Genomic DNA, 21,460 nt, shown 5'->3' with positions numbered 1-21,460 from the left:
TGAAAACTCATAAATTGGAGTGCTATAGCAGAAAATTGGTGAAATGTTTGTGTTAGTGCATTTGGGTAATGGCTAGAATCCAAGGGGCTTAAACATTCATCCACTTCATCTTTTCCTTATGACATGAAAAATACCAGTGTGCAATGTGGATGTTTAATATATCTTGTAGGTCTTGCAGCTCCACTAAATGTACGTGAAGGCAGAGTTACAGATATTTCAATACAGATTATTTGGGATCAAGCATCTGGAAACTTTCAGCAGTATGAAGTCATATGCATGAACTGTGCAGGTACTTCCATGGTACGTTTTAAAACAACAGTGATATATAAGCAAGCAAGTTTCAGAAAAGAAAGAAACAGTTGTAGCCAATGGCATAACTATGGTACTTGTTCCTGGCACAATGAAAATAAAATGCTGATCTGCCACATCAGAGAATAAGGAGCACTGCTATAGTATGTATTGGGACTTTATATTTCCAAGATAAAGTAATACTCTTGTGTTGTGTGTCACTGGATGCATAGTCCAACTCCATAAACCACCAAGTGATTAATATGCACAGAATGAAGTCACATTACATGTTGACTGCAAGAGTTGTCTGTCACAGAGCATATGTGTAAACACCAACATGAAGATACACACACAGACATTTACAAAGCCCCAAGGAAAATACCCCCTCTCTTTTGCTATATAGGTCCAAAAAGTCCAAAAAGAAATGGCAGAATTTTCCAGTTTGAGCCCAGGCTTGTTGTATAATTTTACAGTTAAAACAGAAAAAGAAGGATACAAAGACAGCGTTCCTGTAAGCATACAAATAGAGACCGGTAAGTAGGTAACTAAATTTGTTTGTGTCACACATGGCAATTTCAAACATGCAAAAATCTTACATGGAAATTCCTTCCCTCTTTCAGTTTTTAATATCCTACCCCAGTCCCTTTTTGGGGGTAAAGGTGAACTATTGATGAGAGTGATGATAATAATTACAAAGAGTTGTCAATTAATTATGTGTCATGGGTTAACTGGCAATGCTTAATAATTTCCTGTTAATAGCTCGCTTCATATATCTGATGAAGCTTTTTTTATAGGATATCATTTCTGAGATGCCACTTACTGTCCACTCATTTCTTACCACAAACTGATGGGAGATATAAGGGACCAGAGATTCATTCCTTAAAGGATTGTTGATAGCTGCTTAAGGCCATCAACAATTGTTTGATGACTGCCTCTTAAGAATGCCCAGGGATACTGGCCTTTTGGAAGAAAAGTGGGATATAAATCTGATAAATAAAATAAACAAACAAAATTGAGCCAATAAATGCTGGTTTTGAGATGTGGCAATATTACTAATTGTCACAATCACATTCTTTGTTGACAGTGCCAAGCTCAGTTAAGTACATAAATTTCAGTAAGGATTCTGAGTCAATAACTATTACGTGGCCATCAGCGCTAGGTGTCTTTGATGGATATATTGCTATGTTGGCTTGCAAAAACTACAGCAAAGAAGAAGGGTTATCTTCACATGCACGGTATTGTTTAAAGATCAGATATTACTTTCTTACTAATTAATATGGTTGGATAGTATGCTATCAGTCTGAAAAGTCCTGTAGCTATTAGTATTTTTGTTAGATGGGAAGGTATATTTTAAGTATTTAAATGAATTAACAAGAAAACTGAGAGCAATGTAATGTTGCATATCTAGAAGAAATAAACAGACTGAAGCAAAATTTTTCCTTCTCTGTTATTTTCATGATTATAGTTGACTAAATCAATAGTTATAAAGTTATAAAGCACCCCAAACCAAAACCTTGGATGAAAAGGAAACCAGTGTTTTGTGTGTCTATTTTGGCCTCTTAAACCTGCACTTACAAGGAACCCAGTTTTGACCAATTCTGCATATTATATTATTCCTGTGGGATAGTTCTTATGAAGCAGTTCTATTTTGTCTGCCTGCCTGCCTTGCTATCTGTAGCTAGCTAGTATCTGGTTTTCCATCAATAAATGTATCTAGCAATTTAGCTATCTATTTTGTTTGTCACTTTTTAAAATAGCTGCCTGTGTTTGATTGTTTCCTGATAATGAACTATATTCTTACAGAATGAAGAGCTGTACAGTTCCCCCACCTACATTTTATGTGTGAGTGTGTATGTATGTATGTATGTGTGTGTGTATATACTGTATGTATATGTACACACACACACACACACACATGCACGTACACATGCATGCAATATATAATCATTCAAACATTTTAATCCATATTATATATAGTCTAATTTTGTCTAATATTGATTAATTTTTGGTTGTTGTATAACTTTTCGACCTCTTTAATCAGGCTATATTTTTCTTAAATATGCAGAAAGTTCATTTTTGATGGCCTTACCCCAGGAACTGATTACTATATTACAATTATTACTACTAATAGATTAAAGAGAAGCACCCCTACCACTCTGATGATAAACACAAGTAAGTTTATTTTATATTATATGCATTGGATTATTAACTTCAGTCATCCTCCACATTTGCGGATTTGACTTTTTGCGGATTTGACTATGTATGGATTTGATTAATATGGTATCTCTAGGAATCTCTAGATCCTCCAGTATGACTCTATGACCAACTTTCACCAGCAATTGCACTTAGAGAGGTGTTTTCTCAGGTATAAAAAAAAATAGTGTTTTTTTCCTTTTCACAGGGGTTTTGTATCCCTAACTTTACCAAAAGTAGAGGGCTCACTATATGCCCTGGTGAGCATTTTTAATTTAAAAAGAGCACGCTCATGGGGAGCAGCAGTTTATTGCACTGTCAGCTGGTGTGTCGCATGTCATTGTGTGGTAAATTTACAAGTTTTATCCCAAACTTTAAAGGAGATAGCCAAGATGCTGGACCCAATTCCTAAAATAGGTTCAGTACAGGTGACAGCTACTTTAAATTCAGATTAAATCTGGAGTGAATTCACTACTGAATTGAGATGGACACCATCTTCTGCTACTGATCAATTTTTAAGGATATTCTTAAATGGTTGTGTTTTATTCTCAGTTCTTTCAAAGCCACCCTTGAAAAATTATTTTGAAATATGGTATTGTTGTTTGCCTTCAAGTTGTTTCTGACTTATGGCAACCGTAAGGCAAAATGGCAAGATTTATTCAGAGAAGGTTTACCTTCTCCCAAGGATATAAATCCTTCTATAAAAAGTAAGTTAGATTCCCATGGAATTTCAGTAATATCTAGTATTATTTCCCCCCTACAGCTGTGCATGAACAGGAATCCAAAAAACACAGGCTGCTGATGCAGGGAATGGGAGATCCATGTGAGCTTTCCATATTACCATCCTATTTCAACTCAAGTTAATGGTGTTCCCCAAGTTGAAATGGGAGGAAAATTTGAAGACTTGATTGAAAAAACACAAAAGGGGATGGGGTAGTGTTGGCAAACTCTTGACAATATCACACTACACTATTATCATTCCTCTTGAATTGCTATGACTATCTACAGTGGAATCCTGGGATTTTCAGTTGGGGGGGGGTGCATTTTGAATTGTCAGCCAGAAAGATCTTAGCCCTCATAAAACTACAAACCCCAGAATTCCACAGGAGGCAGTCACAGCAATTAAAGTGGAATAATAGCACTGTAACAGTGGCACGTTACAGACCGCCCATTTGGGGCAGCCTGTAACTGGCCCTTTCCCCGCTGGATCGGGGCTTCAGCTGCCACAGTGGCAGCCTCTGAGGCGCCGATCTGCCACTTTCCAGGGTGTCTTTGGGGCTTCATGCATCCTCAGGACGCACTTTACAACTGTGCGGAACGGGCCAATGTCTAAGTGATGTCTAAGAAGAATTCTGGCTCAGGCCCCAGTCCCAGTAAGAGGTCCTGACCCTGAGATCCTGTATCAATGATATTTAGTGTCAGGTCTCTCCTCTCCAACACCCCAAGGACTCACTATTTTCCAGATAGGGCAAAATACAGTTGGTCCTCTCTATCCATATATTTATATCCACAGATTTAAGCATCCATGGCTTGAAAATATTTTAAAAAATATATACATTTCAAAGTTTGTCATTTTATATAACGATAAGCATTTCAACAACAAAGACAACCACAACATATTTAATTTTTACCTGCTTCTCCCCATGAACCAACATCCCAGCCTGTCCTTATAAGAATTCCTTAAAAGCTTGTGTGAATAGATAGGCCTTAACCTACCAGTGGAAGGCCATCAAGGAGGGAGCCATTCTGATCTCTCTAGGCAGGGAGTTCCAGAGTCTAAGCCACTGAGAAGGCCCTCTCTTGCATCCCCACCAACTGTGTTTGTGATGGTGTTCAGACGGAGATAAGGGCTTCCCCAGAGTAAGGGCTGGTTCATACAAGGAGATACGGCCTGCCAAATAGTGCAGACCTGAGCCATGTAGGGCTTTATAGGTAATAACCAGCACGTTGAATAGTGCCCGGAAACAAACTGGCAGCCAATGGAACTATTTCAGCAGGGGCATTGTATGGTCTCTGTAATATGCCCCTGTTAGCAGCCTGGATGCAGCTCTTTTCCAAATTCAAAGGTAGTCCCATTTAGTGCCTGTTACAGTACTCCAAATGGGTTGTAATCTAGGCACGTGTAGAATTTTCTGCTTCATATGCCAAAATAATCTGGCTCCTGTTGGATTCTAGGCATTTTTAATGGAAGTATGAGATTTGTTGATCTGCCTCAGATACTGGGGGAAAAAAACCCAAAATGTTAAGCTCATTTGCTTTCAGACCTTCAGTTCAAGGCAAAATCTCTCCCTCTTTCCTGACACAATCATGACCCACACAAAAACTGAACTGGGAAAAGGGTCAAGCAAGACCCATACCTCTTTAAAGAAGGTTATCTAACATTTTCAGATTCTATCTTAAAATGATTATTGCCTCGTGATGATAAGAGATTAAGTTTATTATGTTATTCTAAAATTTTATTTGATTATAGGATTTGTTCATTTCAGAAGTCTGGTTCATGATGCTAAACATTAATGAATCATTTATCCCATTTTATATCATCATAACAAAGCATTGTATATATAATATTCTTTCTTGAAGTCACAAAGCAAAAAATTTAGTACTGTATAGATTCTATTGCTGTATTTTACACAAAAACACAATGTGAAGGTGGGAGTGCATTTTATTCTGTATGTTTCACAAATATAAAAAGTAAACTCTGATTCATCTTTAAATATGGTTTCCTTCATGTTTGTGTACTTCCAAGTATGAAAAGTAAAGTGATTCATTTTAAAATATTTTTCCAAATGTTTGTATTTCTTCAATATTAGCAAATTAATTTATTATTAAATGTCTACCTGTCTTCTCTTCAGATCCAGCTCCACCTTTAGATTTGCAAGCTTTTGGAATAGAAGAAAACACAGTTTATTTGTCATGGAAATTGCCAAGTGGAGGCTATGATAATTTTGAAGTAAGAAAACGAAAGTGTAAAGAAATAATTATTCTCTCTACTTTTTTCAGTAACTTATACTAAAAACCATACAAGAAGATTGTATATTAAAACTACAGAACATTGGCACTTGCTCTAATATCTTTTTCTTAGGAAGAATAAAAGAAGCAAGTATGTGTGTGATTTTTATCAGAAAAAATTGTTCAAGGGGAAATAGTCAAGAAGATAATATAATAATAATAATAATAATAATAATTTATTTATAGCCCGCCCAATCACAAGGAATCCAGGCGGGTTACAACAGTAAAAATAAAGATAATAAAATAAAATACAATAAATAAATAAAATACAATAAAATCTTTCCTGTCTCCCTTCCCTTCTTCCCTTTAAAATGGCATCCTTATATAAAAACACAAATATCTTACACAGAACCATATAACTTCCACCTGCATTACTGCCACTCAGTTTTGTTTGGCAGATTAAGAAAAATATTGATGAAGACTACATTTGTATTCATCCTAGAGCAACCTATGAAATTTAAATTTGTTTCTGAGTATGTGTGCATGTCCATGAATGTGTGCAGATAAGAGTTTTGAAAATGTACTTTGTAAGGATGTTTTTAATGTGTTATGGAAAGAAAGGGTCATGTAATATTAATCATAATGACATAATGTTATTGTTTGACATACTGCAGAGCAAGCAGCCATGCTAGACTATGTTCTTTCTGAATAAATGAGATTAAGTATGAAATATTAATGAGGGAGGCTTTGAAACTGTGGTTGCTTAGCAAAGTGCACCTGTACAAATAGGATCATTTTACGCCATTTAATCATCCCAGCTCATCCAATTTTCATTACCCAGTTAGGAATTGACGGTGTGAAGACAATTAAAAAATGCTTTAGTAATTTGTTTCCTTTTTTCTACTTTGACTTTAATATTTTGTAAGTAGTTATCATTTGCAGAAGTAATTATTCAACCAAAATCTTTGTTGAGGCTGTCAATCCACATGCATAGATCTATTAGGACAAATCCATCGGCCCAGAAATTCTTCATCCCCTTGACTGATTTCATTTTCTTATTTACTTTGGAGTCTCATTTCTGTTTTTAGCACTCATCCTAAAAGCCAGGGCATTTCACAGCCATCAATCATTTTTTTTTCTCAAGGCCTTACTCAGGTGCTCAAATCTTGTCATAATGGGGCTCCATAGTCTACTTGAACTGCCCTGGTTGAAAACAGATGTCATACTACTTAATAGTTAGAAAAGTAGGAAGGAAGTCTAATACTGTGAAAGGTAGTGTATAAGGGAAAGTGATCTTTCAAATGGGACATTTATGTATTGGCCTTAAATATCGAAGAGGAGGGGAGAAAACAATTGTGGCATTCTAGTTCTAAGCACATCTTTTATAGTATGCTTGCGTAACTGCATGTTCTAGTTTCATATGTACTCACAGTGGCTCTGCTAGCACTGGACCTTAGGATATAAGCCTAGGGCCTTTCAGCCTAGTGGGTGCTGACAACTGTCAGAGGGGTCTATGTGAGAAATGATAGTAGAGGTGATGATGGTAAGAAACAGGCTCAGCATGGGCTGTGCAAAAGCACTGATTCTTATTATCATATTATACATCTATAGTATAACTATCCTGATATGGCAGCAAAAATCCCAATTAATCCCTTGATATCTCCCTTTTTTCAGCTGCATTTCAAATGTCCTGGCTTCTCTTTCCTCTTCCACTTCTTCTCTTTGTCCACAGCTAACTTTGGTTGACACAAACTAAGTTTGAGATGCAAAAGTAGTTTGCACTCAATTATGTCAGCAAGGAAGAGGAGGAGTGGAATCATGCAATTTCCAATATTTAGGCTGAGACTAAAGAAAACTGCATAAGCCTCTTAACTTGTGTGTTCTTCTTCATTAATAACTTTTGACATTGTGAGCACACTCTGATGTTGGTTGGCCACAAATGTCTTAGTTTTCATTTATGAAATACTGGAGGATATGTTGTATTTTTGACAGCCAGTGTGATGTAGTGCTTTGAGCATTGGACAACCACTCTGGAGACCAGGGTTCGAATCCCTGCATTGGGTGACCTTAGGCAAGTCCCACTCTCTCAGCCTGAGAGGCAGGCAAAGGTAAAAACCCTCTGAACAAATCTTGCCAAGAAAATTCTGTGATAGGTTGCCTTAATGTTGCCATAAGTTAGAAATGACTTGAAGGGCCAAAACAACAATAAAATTTATTTTCTAAATGTTTAGTAGGGGAGGCACAGTGAAGCTCCTGCTGCTGAGGCTCTTTGTATCCACCATCTTTATTTGCCCACAGACACTCTGGAAAAATAAAGATAGTAGATCTGGAGACAGTCTTAGCACCTGTCAGTTAACAGGTGGCTTTTTGCACTGCCTGGTAAGATGAACTAGCAGTAAAGAGAGAAGAGAAGGAAGCATGCCAAAGAAAAGGGAAGAAGACAAGTGTGAATAAACACAGGGGGAAAACAAATTGGCAGTAGCAGGGCACTGGATGAATGAAAACGTAGGGTGGCATTTGTGGAACTGTGGAAAGTAGTGTGGCACTCTCTTCCCAATGCAACTTTTCCTGGGGACACTCATGCTACTTTTTCATGGGTCCTTCAGATCTAGCAGAACAGTTATATAATTTCTTGTGCAATGGCTAGCTGCTGTTTGCCACCCATGCATAGTTCTTTAGATTCAGCCCAATATATGAGTGTGTACACATTTAACTGTGCATCTGTGTGCTGTTCTGTTTTGGCAACTCCATCCTTAAGTGGCATTTTCAATGTTACAGAGAATTTGACTTGGAAATGTGTTTTCTTCCTTAGCTTTCTTATGGTCTGGCAGCGAACAGTGATGCTCTTCATATAGCTAAAGTTCATGGTAGCAGAACTGTGGTGAAAAATCTGATGCCTGGAGCAGAGTATATCTTTCAAGTCACGACAATGAAAGGAAAAGATTTCAGTGTGACCATGGAGAAAAACGTTATAACAAGTAATTGCCTGATACATTATTTGAAAGAATGTATAATGTAAATTTATTTAAACAACAATACATAGAATATTCAAATTAACTGGGTACAAATGAAGATTACAATCATGTAGCAAGCAATAGGTAATACTATTTTGTAATACTCTTACTAGTGTAATGGTCAATATAAACTACAATGTATATAATATTATTGTTAATATATAATATACTTTTGCTACATGATTGTAAATCTCACACCAGGATTAGTATTGTTAGTACTACTATTGCCTTGTTGTTGTTTAGCATAGTCTACTAAATGAAGCTTACCTACAATTATGTTCTGTGTTAAACAGACAAAAAGCTATTTATAGATACCTCAGTTTTCTTCCAAGAATTAAAAAACACACAAAGGTAGTCTTGTTAGTCCATAAGAACAAAAATAAATCTAAAAACCATAATTGGGTAATAGTTTGTTTAGGATCAAGTGAAATGCATAAAAATGTGCAAAGTTTCGTGTTTTCTAGAAGTCTTCATGAGGATAGTCTTTAAAAAACAGAAAATAAAAAGGAGGGCAGAGAAGCATGGGAAGAAAGAAAGCTAAATATTTTAGTTGCAGACATTATCTTTCTCTATCTTGGGACTACAGACTGGATTGCAAGCAAAAATTTTGAACTTCCAAAGATGTATGACACTCATAAATAATTTATAATGTGTTATAATAATTTCCGTGCTCTTGCATGTTAACATGCAGTACTTAATTACCACTTTGTTCGTTTTCATGTCACAAAGCATATTTTCAGGGTGCCCTTTCTGTGAGTGGCAGTTCATAGTGTGTTAGGATGGTGTGTTTTGCACAGTGATTATCTTACTATCAAAATTGGGAGCTGCCACCATTTTGTTTCCCATTCAAAAGGTGGGATCTTTTCCAAAGTTGAGCAAAGTGTAAAGGCTATGGCTTTTCCATCCCAGTCACTCTGGAAGTGATAGCCATTTGTATGGTTGCCCCCCTTCCCTATTTCTTCATGCAGTCTGACTGTGCCCATTGCTGATCAGCTGTGTGCATTAGCATTTCCTCCAATGCCTGGCAGACTTCCCATTTCCTACATTTGCACTTCTCTCCATATAGCAAAACAGATAGAGGACAATTAAAAATAACTAGGTTCTGCTATTTGTTCTGTATATGAACCTGAAGGAGTCTTTATCTCACTTCTTTATCCATCTTTCCTATCTCTTCTTGCATTTGGTAACTCTCTATTATCTGAACATGGTTTAATATGTGAATGATTGAACCATAGTTTGCATTATCACAATTACAGACCAGGAAAACCAACCTAGAATTGCATGCTTTGTGCAAGTATAAGGAAGGCAAAGCATGGTTAAGAGAAGGTGGGGCACATGAGTCTGATTTCTCCCATCTAACCCTTTAGAAATATAGTTATTTTAAACTCAGGATTTCATAAGTCCCACATTTACCAAATAGCACCTATCAAACTCAATTGGTCATTATATGTTAATAGGTACCTATTGTGAGCTTGCTACTTCACAAAATATATTTCTTCAAAGCACCAGCTCTAGTGGTGTTGTGTAAATAACTTGTTGCTGTTTCTGTCAAATGTAATAGTATTTTTTTAAAAAAAATATCTTATGTATTCTTTCTGCAGCTTAATCTACTCTCTCTCTTTTAAATATTTTAATCAGAACCAATGGTGATATGTGGTCTAATGGTAACAGCAGTAAATACTTCGTCTGCCACATTAATATGGAATCCAAGCAAGACTAAGTTCACCCATTATAGAGCATCTGTATCAAACAATACTTTCAAAAAGGAATATGCTATTTTAGGAACTCAGTCATATCACACCATTTCAAATCTGATTGCTGGTGGGATTTATAATTTCACACTGCAGAGAGTAAAAGGCAGTGCTGAAAGTGTTACTGCATTTACTGAAATCATTGCAGGTTTGTAGTTTTCTTTTTTAATTATGTTTATTATTTATCATCATGTTACTAAGTATGCATGCCTACTACAAGCTTTTCTGAAGAGTGTTCTGTGATGACAGAATCCTGTGAAAACATGGACTGCTTAACTTTTTTAGAGGGGAAATGTAGAAATCTGGTCCTATCAGAAATTGCTGAATGGAATAATACTGGCAAAAGGTTACTTGATGCCCCTCAGTACTCCTGATGTAACCTGTTCCCAAGACTGTTCCATTTATTTTGTTGAGGGAAGCTATTCTATGTAAGCTTACATGCAATTAGAGTAGAAACTACTGTATGTGCAATTCATAGAAACATTTCAAAGAATCAGATCGTATAAGTGCGTTCGTTGTACCTGTAATGCAGTCAGAGCATTTTAAAAGAGAAACTCCAGTTGAAACTTTTATCTGATTTATTTTTCCACTGGTCAGGATTCACTCTTGATTTAACTATGAGTGTTGTGTGAAAACATTCCCCAGCACTAGTTATTCTCAGGTACAAATGAAGGAGTGTCTAGTATATTCTTTAAAAAATGTAGAAGAAAAAGTAAGGTGTTGCAGTCTTTGTGTATGGTATTTATTGCATTTATTTATACAGTAGGAATATGTTCAGTTTGTGAACAGATTAATCCAGACAAGATGGAAGTGCTTGTGTTCACTGAAATGACAAATTAAGGAATAGGAATTCAGGCTGTGCTGGATGGGGTTATAATCCATAAAATCAAGACTTCTGTCTTGGGTGCATTTTTGTGCTCAACCTGGCTCCTGAATGCCCTGGTTTCAGCAGTGACTAGGAGCACATTTGTCGTTAAAATTAGTACACTAATTGCACCCATTCCTGGAGATCTTAGATCTGGCAGTGATAACACATTCCTTAATTATATCCCATTTGGATTACTGTAATACAACCTACATTGGGCTGCCTTTAGAAACTGTCCATAAATTTCAACAGGTCTCAAATGCTGCATCTAGACTGCTTACTGGGATTGATTATATGGAATATGAGTACCTTGAAATATAATTCCTCGTAATATAATCCCATCATGCCTAGGACAAGCAGGTCCATCCCAATTGCCACTTCTGTGGCCTCAGAGGGAGAGAACTGCAGTCAGCATCTGCTGGACTTAGTCCTCTTCCACACTGCTATCCTTTTTTCCTTGGTATTGAGTCTTTTTAAGCTGAAAGCAGGGGACTGTCAAATTAACATTAGTAAACCACTTATAAAGTGTCATGGACTTTGATGGTGCTTTATAAATAAATGATAATCATAAATAGCTTCAGTGCCTACTGGCCAGTCTTTGGGAATAATGTGAATTTCTGATTAGGACCTATAAAGCCTTGTATAGTTTTGTCAAGACTGTTGGAAAGTTGCATCTCTCCATATGAACCTGCCCAAGTCTTACCATCCTCGAGGGAGGGATTTTTCCTGGGCCCATCACCCTCACATACCTATCTGGTGAGGACACAGGAGAGAGCCTTCTTGGTTGTTGCTCCTCAGCTGTGAAACTCCCTGCTAAGGGAGGCTTGGTAGACCTTTTCTCTGCCCTCTTTTCACCAACAAGCAAACGCCTTTTTATAACAGGCCTTCAGTTTTTAACTGGCTGAAGTAGAAAGATATTCAGTGGGATGTGTTATATCTTTTACAATGTGTTGAATGTATTTTTAATTGTTTTAAATTAATTTTAATTGGATTTTTTACATTTTGAAAAACCTTTGTACATTGTATATTGTTCTTAGTTAACATTTTAATTTATACTGTAAGCTGCTTAATTTATATTGTAATTTCCCATATTGGGATAAAGGCCAGATATTTATTAAATAAATAAAGAATGGAATTTAGAGATTTCTCAGTTTTTATTATTTGATTATCCCAGTCATGAGACACAGACTGCTGATGTATATGAAGATATGCCCACTGTGGCTATGCCCTCTTGAGGTTTTGGGGTAGAAGGATGAGAAACAGGGAAGCTAGTGGCTCCATTGCTACAAATCCAGTCTTGGTTTTATAGGTGTTCCTCTCACAGCTGCTGTGGGTTGTACGGAAGCTCTTTTGGTGCCAAACCTCTGTCAGGAACAGGATCCATCATTTGGATGGGTCGTGTACAACCTGGAATAGCTGCAGGAGGATAGGCTGTAAAATCGAAAGTGGATTCACTTCCACTGTGGCAATAGATCTAGTAGCTGCTCCAGTGGGAAATATGTCCAGTGGAAATAGTAATGTGTAAATAAATTCTCTTCAAGAGCCTGAAAAGCCAGAGAAGGTTGAAGTCTTCAATGTGTCATCACATTCATTTTCTCTTCGCTGGAGGCTACCGTATGGATACGTGGAAAGGTTTCATGTGCATCTCACACCTCCTCATGGCTTTGTTTCTATCCAAGAAGTGGGAGGTGGGGAGTATCAGGTATGTGGGGGGCCTTTGTTTTAAAATGCTTGGATAGTCAGCAATTGTTTATGTACTGAGCTGATAGGAAAATTGGCCAAGCATGACGTTCTCTCCTTCAGCTTTTAAACTTAGATGAGAATCCAAAAGTACACATGCCAAATTTGTGGGAGCAAATTTCAACATCTATGGTTTTGTTGCCTTAACAACAGCTATGATACTTTTACGGAGTGTGCCACAGACCTCTAGCCAGTCATTTAAGGGTTCATGAATAGTTTAACAAAGGCAGGGCAGAGCTATTGAGTAATACAGGCTCATTAATTGTGTACTTGCCAGTAAGATCTGGACTTAAATCATTAATGCAGGCAACATTTCCCTCTTAAGCCATCACAAAGTTATAGGAGCACTCTTTGATTCCAGTATTGGAAAACAAAACAAAAAATAATATAAATACCATGGTTATTCATTTTATTTTGCTTCTTTTTTTAACTGGAGCTGCAAAGGCACAGGTACTTTATTTGAATGCTGACTATGTTGTTGTTATGTTATATTTCAAGGTGTGACAGCGGTACAAATTTTTCTAGGAGATGTGTTTTGCTGTGAGATGCTAGCATGAGAACTCTGCAAAGCCATTAAAGATGAAATGGATAAAGCCACTGAAAAAAGCTATTGGTTGATGGAATAAAATTAATATTTTTTAATGTTGCCTTTTTATGGGCTTAGTAGACAGTTTATATATTTCAATAATGTAACAAGAGCACTTAAAATATTTATCTTGAAATGTGATGTATATTGTGACCACTAGTAATATTAATGCCATGTATTTAACACTTGCTCCTTCCTTCCTTCCTTTTTTCCTTTTTTGTTTAAATTGAGATCTACTGAGTTCTAACTGAGTTAATTTCATATTCTAGGCTGATATTTCAAACACCACTCCTGGAACAATGTACAGTGTGACTCTTTCTTCCGTTACCTCTTCAGTGTACAGCTCACCTGTCAGCAAAACAGTGACAACTAATGTAACTAGTGAGTTCACAGCAAAAATTCCTTTTGGTTAAAATTAGATAGATATCTATCTTGCAGATTTGAGGGTATTACTACTTCTCCGTTAGAGTCTGTTCATTTCTGTGTTAAACTGTTATAGATTATTCATTTTTAAAATTGTTGATGTGTTTAATGAGAAGTGAAACTATGACAACAATGGCATTTAGAAGTACAACTTGGAAATGTTAATACAGTATTTGTTTGGACTATAGCCTTCAGAAGTCCTCAGCTAGCATGCTCACTGGTAATGCTTATTGGAGATGTAGCATGTTGTAATACAATGAGTTATTTTTTCCAGTAAATCCAATATGTTATGAAGAGTGGCATCATTTATAATATACTTGACAAAATGCAAAAAAGTCCATGATTTATTGGAGAAGTCCAGTTCCACAAAATTTTATAGAGCTTCAGTTACAAAAGGTTGATGCTTGTGTACGATGTTTTAAAAACTAAATTGGCACCAGGATCCGTTTTGTCTATGAATATTTCAACATTCCATTTTTTGAATTCTTATGGAAAGAATGTACTTGGTGTTCCAAAATATATTTAATCATCTTTTATAAGAGTTCTTAAGAAATCCAGCCTCATATTAGCTGTACTTTTCTGTTTAAAAATCCCATGAGATTATAAAATATTTAACTATTATGCATTAGTTCTGAACATTTGAAGGAATAATTTAATCAAATGATGTCCTTTCTGCAGATCCAGGACCTCCTGTTTTCCTTGCCGGAGAAAGAGTGGGTTCTGCAGGAATTCTTCTCTCTTGGAACACCCCCCCTCATCCAAATGGGAGGATTATATCTTACACTGTCAAATATAAGGAGGTATGCCCTTGGATACAAAATACCTACACTCAAGTTACAACAAAGCCAGACAGTTTGGAAGTCCTTCTCACCAATCTCAACCCTGGAACAACCTACGAAATTCAGGTAACCCTTCCAATTACTTGTAAACTATAGATTAAATATATTTATAACATGAAATGGTAGGAGATGAAAACCTATCAAATCATTCCTTATTTTACCATTTGCTCTGCACAAAATAAATGGCTAACCTTGGTCCAAAACACACTGTAGAGACAATCCAGTTTCAGACTGCTTTAACTGTCCTAGCTCAATGCTTGAGAATTCTGGGAATTGTAATTTTAGGAGACATTTAGTCTTCTGTCAGAGTGTTCTGGTGCCACAATAAACTACAGTTCCCAGGATTCCCTAGCACTGAGCCAGGGCAGTTAAAGTGGTTTCAGACTGGATTATTTCTGTAGTGTGTTTTGGACCAAAGAAAGACTTTTGTTTTATCACTCTCCATTTTGTCTCTGGTTATTTATTATTTATGGTTAGATAGGGAAGGGATAGATATGAAAATCCTAACTTCAAACTACAAAGCTTCATGATATATTATTGGTATGGTATATCATCAGTGCATCATTAATACAAATTACTTTGCAGATGTTTGAGTTTAATTTTGAGAAATGGAAGCAAATGTTAATTTCATCTCAGTTTCATTAAAAGCTTGATGGAACAAAGTAAGGTTAATGGCTCCAATGAGGTATTGGTAGAAGGTTGTGTATTCTGTTCATGTTAAGAGTGTGTTGGATACAAGCTATGTGGTACATTGATGAGGAACTTTGATTTCCAGACAGAATGAAAGTTTTCTGACATATTTTCATAACCTAATGCTGTGGCCTATGCTGTTGGGATGGAATGGGATGTGAGCACCTCTGGAAGATTTTGCAACCTTTTCAGCAGGGTTCTGGGATGTTTTGACAATATATTTCAGTTTTTTTAGTCTTGCCTGTCTCAGTCACTGAAGATAATAAATTATTCAAACTGCTTTTGGTTTTGGATCAAAAACATTAACTACTATAGTTTAACCACTATAATTTAAGGATTATATTAATTTAATCACTCAGTTGAGAGTACTTGTTATTGTACTCCTTAAAGCAAATCTCTATCAACATGGAAAACACAATTTCAGACCACGTCACAGTATTTATTTTTGCTCTTGTGTAGGTTACTTGCAGAATAATGCAGAAACTCCTTTTTCGTGCATTATAATACTCAATGTTTCCCTGAGTTTTTCTATGAATAAAGTTTGTTTTAATAAAGCAATATTGTACACATTTTAAAATAACAGATCTATGTGCATCACTCCACATATGTTCAGCATAATTCAGGACACAAACATACATGTACAAATGTATGGGTGCATATCCTAGGGACCACAATCCTGAAAAATGTAACAGGAGTGTGAAAATTTTGAACAAACCAGTGTACACTGATATTTGGTATTGTATCACAATATATGCGGTTGTTTCTAACAGCTGAAACTGAAAAACTGAACTGAATGTAGTTATCAGCTCATACATGGGAGTTGACAGGCCAGTTAACCTCATCATGTCTAAAGTATTTCAGACATGAATTCAAGGCCTGAATTTGAACTTGTCCTAGATATGCTGTCCTGAAATCTTTGAGGCCCCTCCATACCCGCTTTTAAAAAGAAAAAAAGAAAAAAAAGTGATTGTGATAGAAATGTCCCACACTCACTGTGGTGCATGGGGGCAATTTTGTCATGCTTTTGGCACTCTTGCTGGCTTCCAGATGAATTTTTTTAAAGGCTTCTCTCGCTTCTAAAGCAGCCCAGGGAAAATTGCCCTTCACCTACTTCTAGGGAATGTGGGAGGCTATTTTGAACCTTTTTTTTTTTTTAAGTAAAACATGTGGAGTTGTGGTGATGGGGGATGGCCCCTCCAAGATCCTATGGCTAAGCTGGCCAAGGGCAGTTTCCATTACTTGTCCTAGATATTACATTTAGTTTCAAAAACATTTTTTTACTGAAAGAAATACAAATCAATAAATCAACAGAAGAAAATAAAAGTACAGACTGTCAGAATTCTTTATCAAAACATAATAAATGCATATAGTACTGAATTGCTTTTAGGTGGTGAAAGGTGATTCTTTTGATACTTTGAGAATTACTCTTGGCTCTAAAAAACATATCAGCAACCTGCAGGAGAGAATGCACATGAACTGGAAACTAAACCCTTTAAATGGAATTTTACCGTGTGGGGAGCAACTTGTTGATGGCTTATTCATCAGAGATCATAGAATCAAATCATATATTTGCATTAAACTTAACTGTATGTAAATGAATACACAGTACAGATCATTCACTGCTTATGTTTTGAAACATGAAGCCTGCTTAATCAATTGAGCTATGTATATTATTAATGACTAAATGAGAAAGTGATTCAGTTGTTGCTGCACATCACATTCAGAAACTAGTATTATATAGCACTGGCACTGTGATTATAGATCCAGGGTTAGAATGCACATACTGACCTGGCTAAACTGCCGCCTTGCCTCCAAATATGAGGTGGGACTTGTGCGGTCGTACAAGCACATAAAAAGATTTGGAATTTGAATGTGACTGAAGCAGCATTCAGCATCCCAGTTCATGAGATAGAAACCCTGAGAATGAGTTTAAAACTACCTTTTTTGAGGCAGGGTATTATAGAAGAACAGAAATGGTACTTACTCTCTTTGCGAAGCCTTTAACTGGAGTGAATGTTTGGAATGTGCAGGTAATTGCTATAAATGGTCTTGGTCCAGCTAATGTTCATTACAGCCTCTTTAGATCTATATATTATTTGAAATGTGCTTCTGGCCTTATAGTATGGCCCTATGAGTTTCTTCATACACATTGCCATTTTGTGGAGTCAGATGACACACTGCCCACATAGTGGCCCATTTACAATCTCATCGCGACTGGCAGTTTTGACAAATTAGCAGGTCATCTGCAAACCTTCTATGCTGATGTATTATTAACATAAAATACGGGGTGAGCCTCTTTGCATGGCGTGTCACTTAGGTTATTTGGCTCTAAAATGGCCATGATATGTTGGCAGAATGCAGCTTTCAATTTCCTTGCATTTTTCAGTGTTATACTTTTAAAGGCTAAAGTGTGTAGATCTTTCTGCTTTCTTGTACTCAGATAATTAGATATAGATATAAAATACATTGATATACCTCTTAACCCAATCTTGTCACTAAGGAATAAACAGTCCTATTAATTCTGTTCTTTCTTAATACTGATGCCTGTCCTGTCTCTGAACTTATTCTTGTGCTTTTGGATGTTTTCTGTTTCTGCTGTTCCCTTTTGGGGATGGTGGCCCAACAGGAAAAAAAATGAAGCAACTGAAGGTGGTTATAGTATTTTTATTATATTTTTAAGTGTACCTAAACACTGTACTAAAAAGATGTAGGCTGAGATCCTAGATCTGTTGGACTGACACCATTTTCCAGTGCAGCTTTACCAAGCATCAGAAACTGTGAGTGACAGAGATGCATTCCTGTTAGGCCTCACCTGGAATACTGTGTCCAGCTTCTGTCACCACATTTCAAAAAGGATGTTGAGACAAACTGGAGTGTTTCCAGGGAGGCAACCAAATCACGAGGGTCTAGAAACCATGCCATATGAGGAGAGACTTAGGGGGCTGGGTATGTTTATCCTGGGAGAAGAGATGCTAAGAGGCAATATGATAAGCCCTGTTTAATATTGAAAGGGAGTCATAGGAGGGATAGAAACAGTTTGTTTCTGCCACCCCAAAGAATAGGACTTGGACAATGGATTTAAAGTACAGGAAAAGAGATTCCATCTCAACATTAGAAGAACTTCCTGATAGTAAGACATGTTTGTCAGTGGAACACACTTCCTGGTGAGTATGGTAGAGTCTCCTTTTTAAACATCTGTTGGGGGTAATTTGATTGTGTGTTCCTGCATGGAAGGGGATTGGAATGGATGGCCCTTGTGTCCCCTTCAAATCATGAATTCTAGGGGCAGCAAGTCCCTCTGGTTGCAACAATCAAAAGGGAGTATTTCTTCCAATCTTCTTCGCACTGGAAGATCATTGGCTAAATGGGTGATAGGAAGATCTGTACTGCATAGACAGGAGAACGATCTCTGTCCATTCACAACTGCTGCGATGTTAGTAAAGCAGGGGGGGGGACCTAATGGTCAAGGCAATTTACCATGATCATCAATACATAGGCTTGTGAATACAAATCAGTTACAGAATCATAACTCTAGGACAGTTTATCGCACCAGGGTTAAAATTCCAAAGTGCGTTCTAACATGCCCGCACACGGGCGTGCACATAACGTGATGGGAACGATGGGGCCAAACCCCATTTACTGCACACTGGAACACCGCCTTTGCCACCGGGCATTCCAATCGCGTTCCCATTGAGTTCAGGGGACGCCCTTTCTGAGAATGCTTTAAAACAGTTCTCAGAAATGGTGCCCTCTGGAACACTCAATGGGAACGCGATTGGAATGCCCGGTGGCAAAGGCGGCATCCAGTGTGCAGTAAAATGGGGTTCTTGGCCCCATTGCGTTCCTGTCACATTCCGTGAGCGCCCAGTGCGGGCCACATTAGAACGCACTGGGGAACGTTTTAACCCCGGTGCGATAAACTTCTAGGTTTGAAGCCACAAAGTACAGTATTGAATTTCAGTTGTACTAAATGTAAACTGTCTTCCATAAATTTAAATACTCTCAGAAAGATATAGAAAGAAATGTGGTGTAGTGGTTTGAGTGTTGGATTAGTAGCCTGAGAACACGATAACCCTCTTGGCACCATGAATCTCACTGGGTGACCCTGGGCAAGTCACATTCTCAGCCTCAGAGCAGTGGTGTGACTCAAGGTTGTGTCAGCTGTGTTTGCGGGCTCTCTTGCCCTCCCTGCCTCCCAGCCAGACACTACTGTACACACCACCTCTCCTCAGTCATCTGAATCCTCCGGACCTGGAAGGCAGCCTCCTTTCTCCTTCAGGCCTTCTGAGTCCACCATGCTCGGAAAACAAGCCATAATCACCCTAGCCTTCCAAATACACTGGACCTGGAAACCAGTCTCTGCCCCCTCCCAGTACTTGCATGTCTGTCAAACTCAGAAAGGCCAGCCTCCCCACCCCATCCTTCTGAATCCAGTGTGGCGGTTGACTGCGCCAGACTTGGAAGGCAGCACCTTGCCCCCCACCAGGGTGACACACACTCTTGAGTGTCACCCAGTATGGTCTGCACCTTCCAATGAGACCACTGCTCAGAGAATGACAATAACAACCCCCTTCTGAACAAACTCTTGCAAACCCCCCACAACCCCCCCCCCTGTGATATAAATCTAAAAAAAACCCTATAACATATGCCAGCAAAGTTGCTGCAGGTTTGGACTACCCCCCACCCCCCGCCCAAGTTCAGGTCTTGAAAAGACCCTCCTGAAAGGGAAGGCAAACCTTGGCATCTTAAAGTTGTTCTCACCCTGGATTAAAGTCTGAACCCAGAAGAGGATTCCTGACTGACTCTAACAAAATTCATGGTCATTCAGAGATCTTCCTATTGGCCCTACCACCCCCCACAAACTTTCCCCTTTCCTGTTTTGTACTTTCCAAAGTATAATGGTGGAGACAGAAGACAGTGGCATGTAAAAAACAATATTAGCAGATGGGTTTCCATTTCTCTGCTTTCCTTCTGGCACATTGTTCGATGTGTTGATGTGCAGGAGAGCTAATCACTGTGTCAAATCCTACATGGCAGGGGGGAGGTGCTGGTTTGACTAGCTGGCTCTTTCCAACTCTGTTTATTCTATGATGATATGACTAGCAGAGAGAGGAGTCTTTTCCCCAGTCCACCAGTAGGTTGCCAGGCTCTTAGGCAGGATCTAATTGATACATAGCTTGGTCCCACCTACTATATCAGAATCATCAACCCTTCTCCTTCCGCAACACTCTGTGCATCCTTAGAATGTTCATGGATGGAAGGAAATGCTCTAGAGCAGGTTTTAGGGTGCATATGGTTCACAAATTGTGGTTAGAAGCAATAGAGTCTTAGTATACAGCTGCATCTTTGTCTAGAATTATCTATGATCTTCCTATTTCCTGAAAAATCTTCTCTATTTCAGTCAATTCTTTCAGTTAGCTTGAGCAAAACCTATGGAGCTCTAGAGTCTGAGGGGAAAGACCACCAGCACATCAGAAGGACCAGGTCCCTTTCCCACTCCCACAATTCTCCCTGCTTCTAATTGGAAAAAGGAAAGTCCCTACTGTGTGCATTGGGACAGAGGTCACTATCTTGTAGTGAAAAGTAGGCAAATGTCTCCATATCCTTGTTCTATAGAAGACTTGGGCAATAATGTGGAGGAAAAGGGGCTCATTCCCTCCAGACCATCTCCTCAGGAAGCTCAGATATCCTCCTTTTATTTTTTGAAAAAAAAAGCGATGTTGTATCATTTCCTGTTGGCATTGTAAGAGGGACTGGTGAGTGAAACAAGGATTAGTAGGATTGTCTAGGTAGAGGTGCTGTTTCATTGTTTGTGGCATTTTCTACTAGTTTCCAGGGATAGGCTCAAATTGAAACACTTAAATACTGAGGGGGCAAAGGCTTTGGAGGACTGTTGGGGGCCTTCAGGAAACATGTGATCCATGGGCTGCACTTGCCCACCTCCTGCTCTAGAGCTTCTCTAGCCTCTATAGGATGTACCAATCCCACATACTGCAATGTTTTTATGTTCCTGTGCTCTATTATAAAATATAGCATAATTACAATAAATTACAGACTTATTCCCCTTGTATGATTTCCCAGAAGCCTCGGACTATTGGCAAGATATGGAATGTTATATTTGG

At 37.9% G+C, this 21,460-nt stretch overlaps 1 protein-coding gene across 1 annotated transcript in view; it reads left to right on the top strand.

Moving 5' to 3' along the window:
• Positions 1-21,460, top strand: part of PTPRQ (protein tyrosine phosphatase receptor type Q) — a 126,862-nt gene that overhangs the window by 7,102 nt on the left and 98,300 nt on the right. The window contains 6 exon segments of the mRNA XM_042467980.1: positions 170-300; positions 692-821; positions 10,083-10,343; positions 12,602-12,762; positions 13,656-13,767; positions 14,488-14,713. Coding sequence (XP_042323914.1) covers positions 170-300; positions 692-821; positions 10,083-10,343; positions 12,602-12,762; positions 13,656-13,767; positions 14,488-14,713 — 1,021 coding nt within the window.

This window comes from Sceloporus undulatus, chromosome 5, assembly GCF_019175285.1.
Source record: "Sceloporus undulatus isolate JIND9_A2432 ecotype Alabama chromosome 5, SceUnd_v1.1, whole genome shotgun sequence".
NCBI lineage: Eukaryota > Metazoa > Chordata > Lepidosauria > Squamata > Phrynosomatidae > Sceloporus > Sceloporus undulatus.
This window is presented reverse-complemented; position numbering and strand designations above follow the sequence as displayed.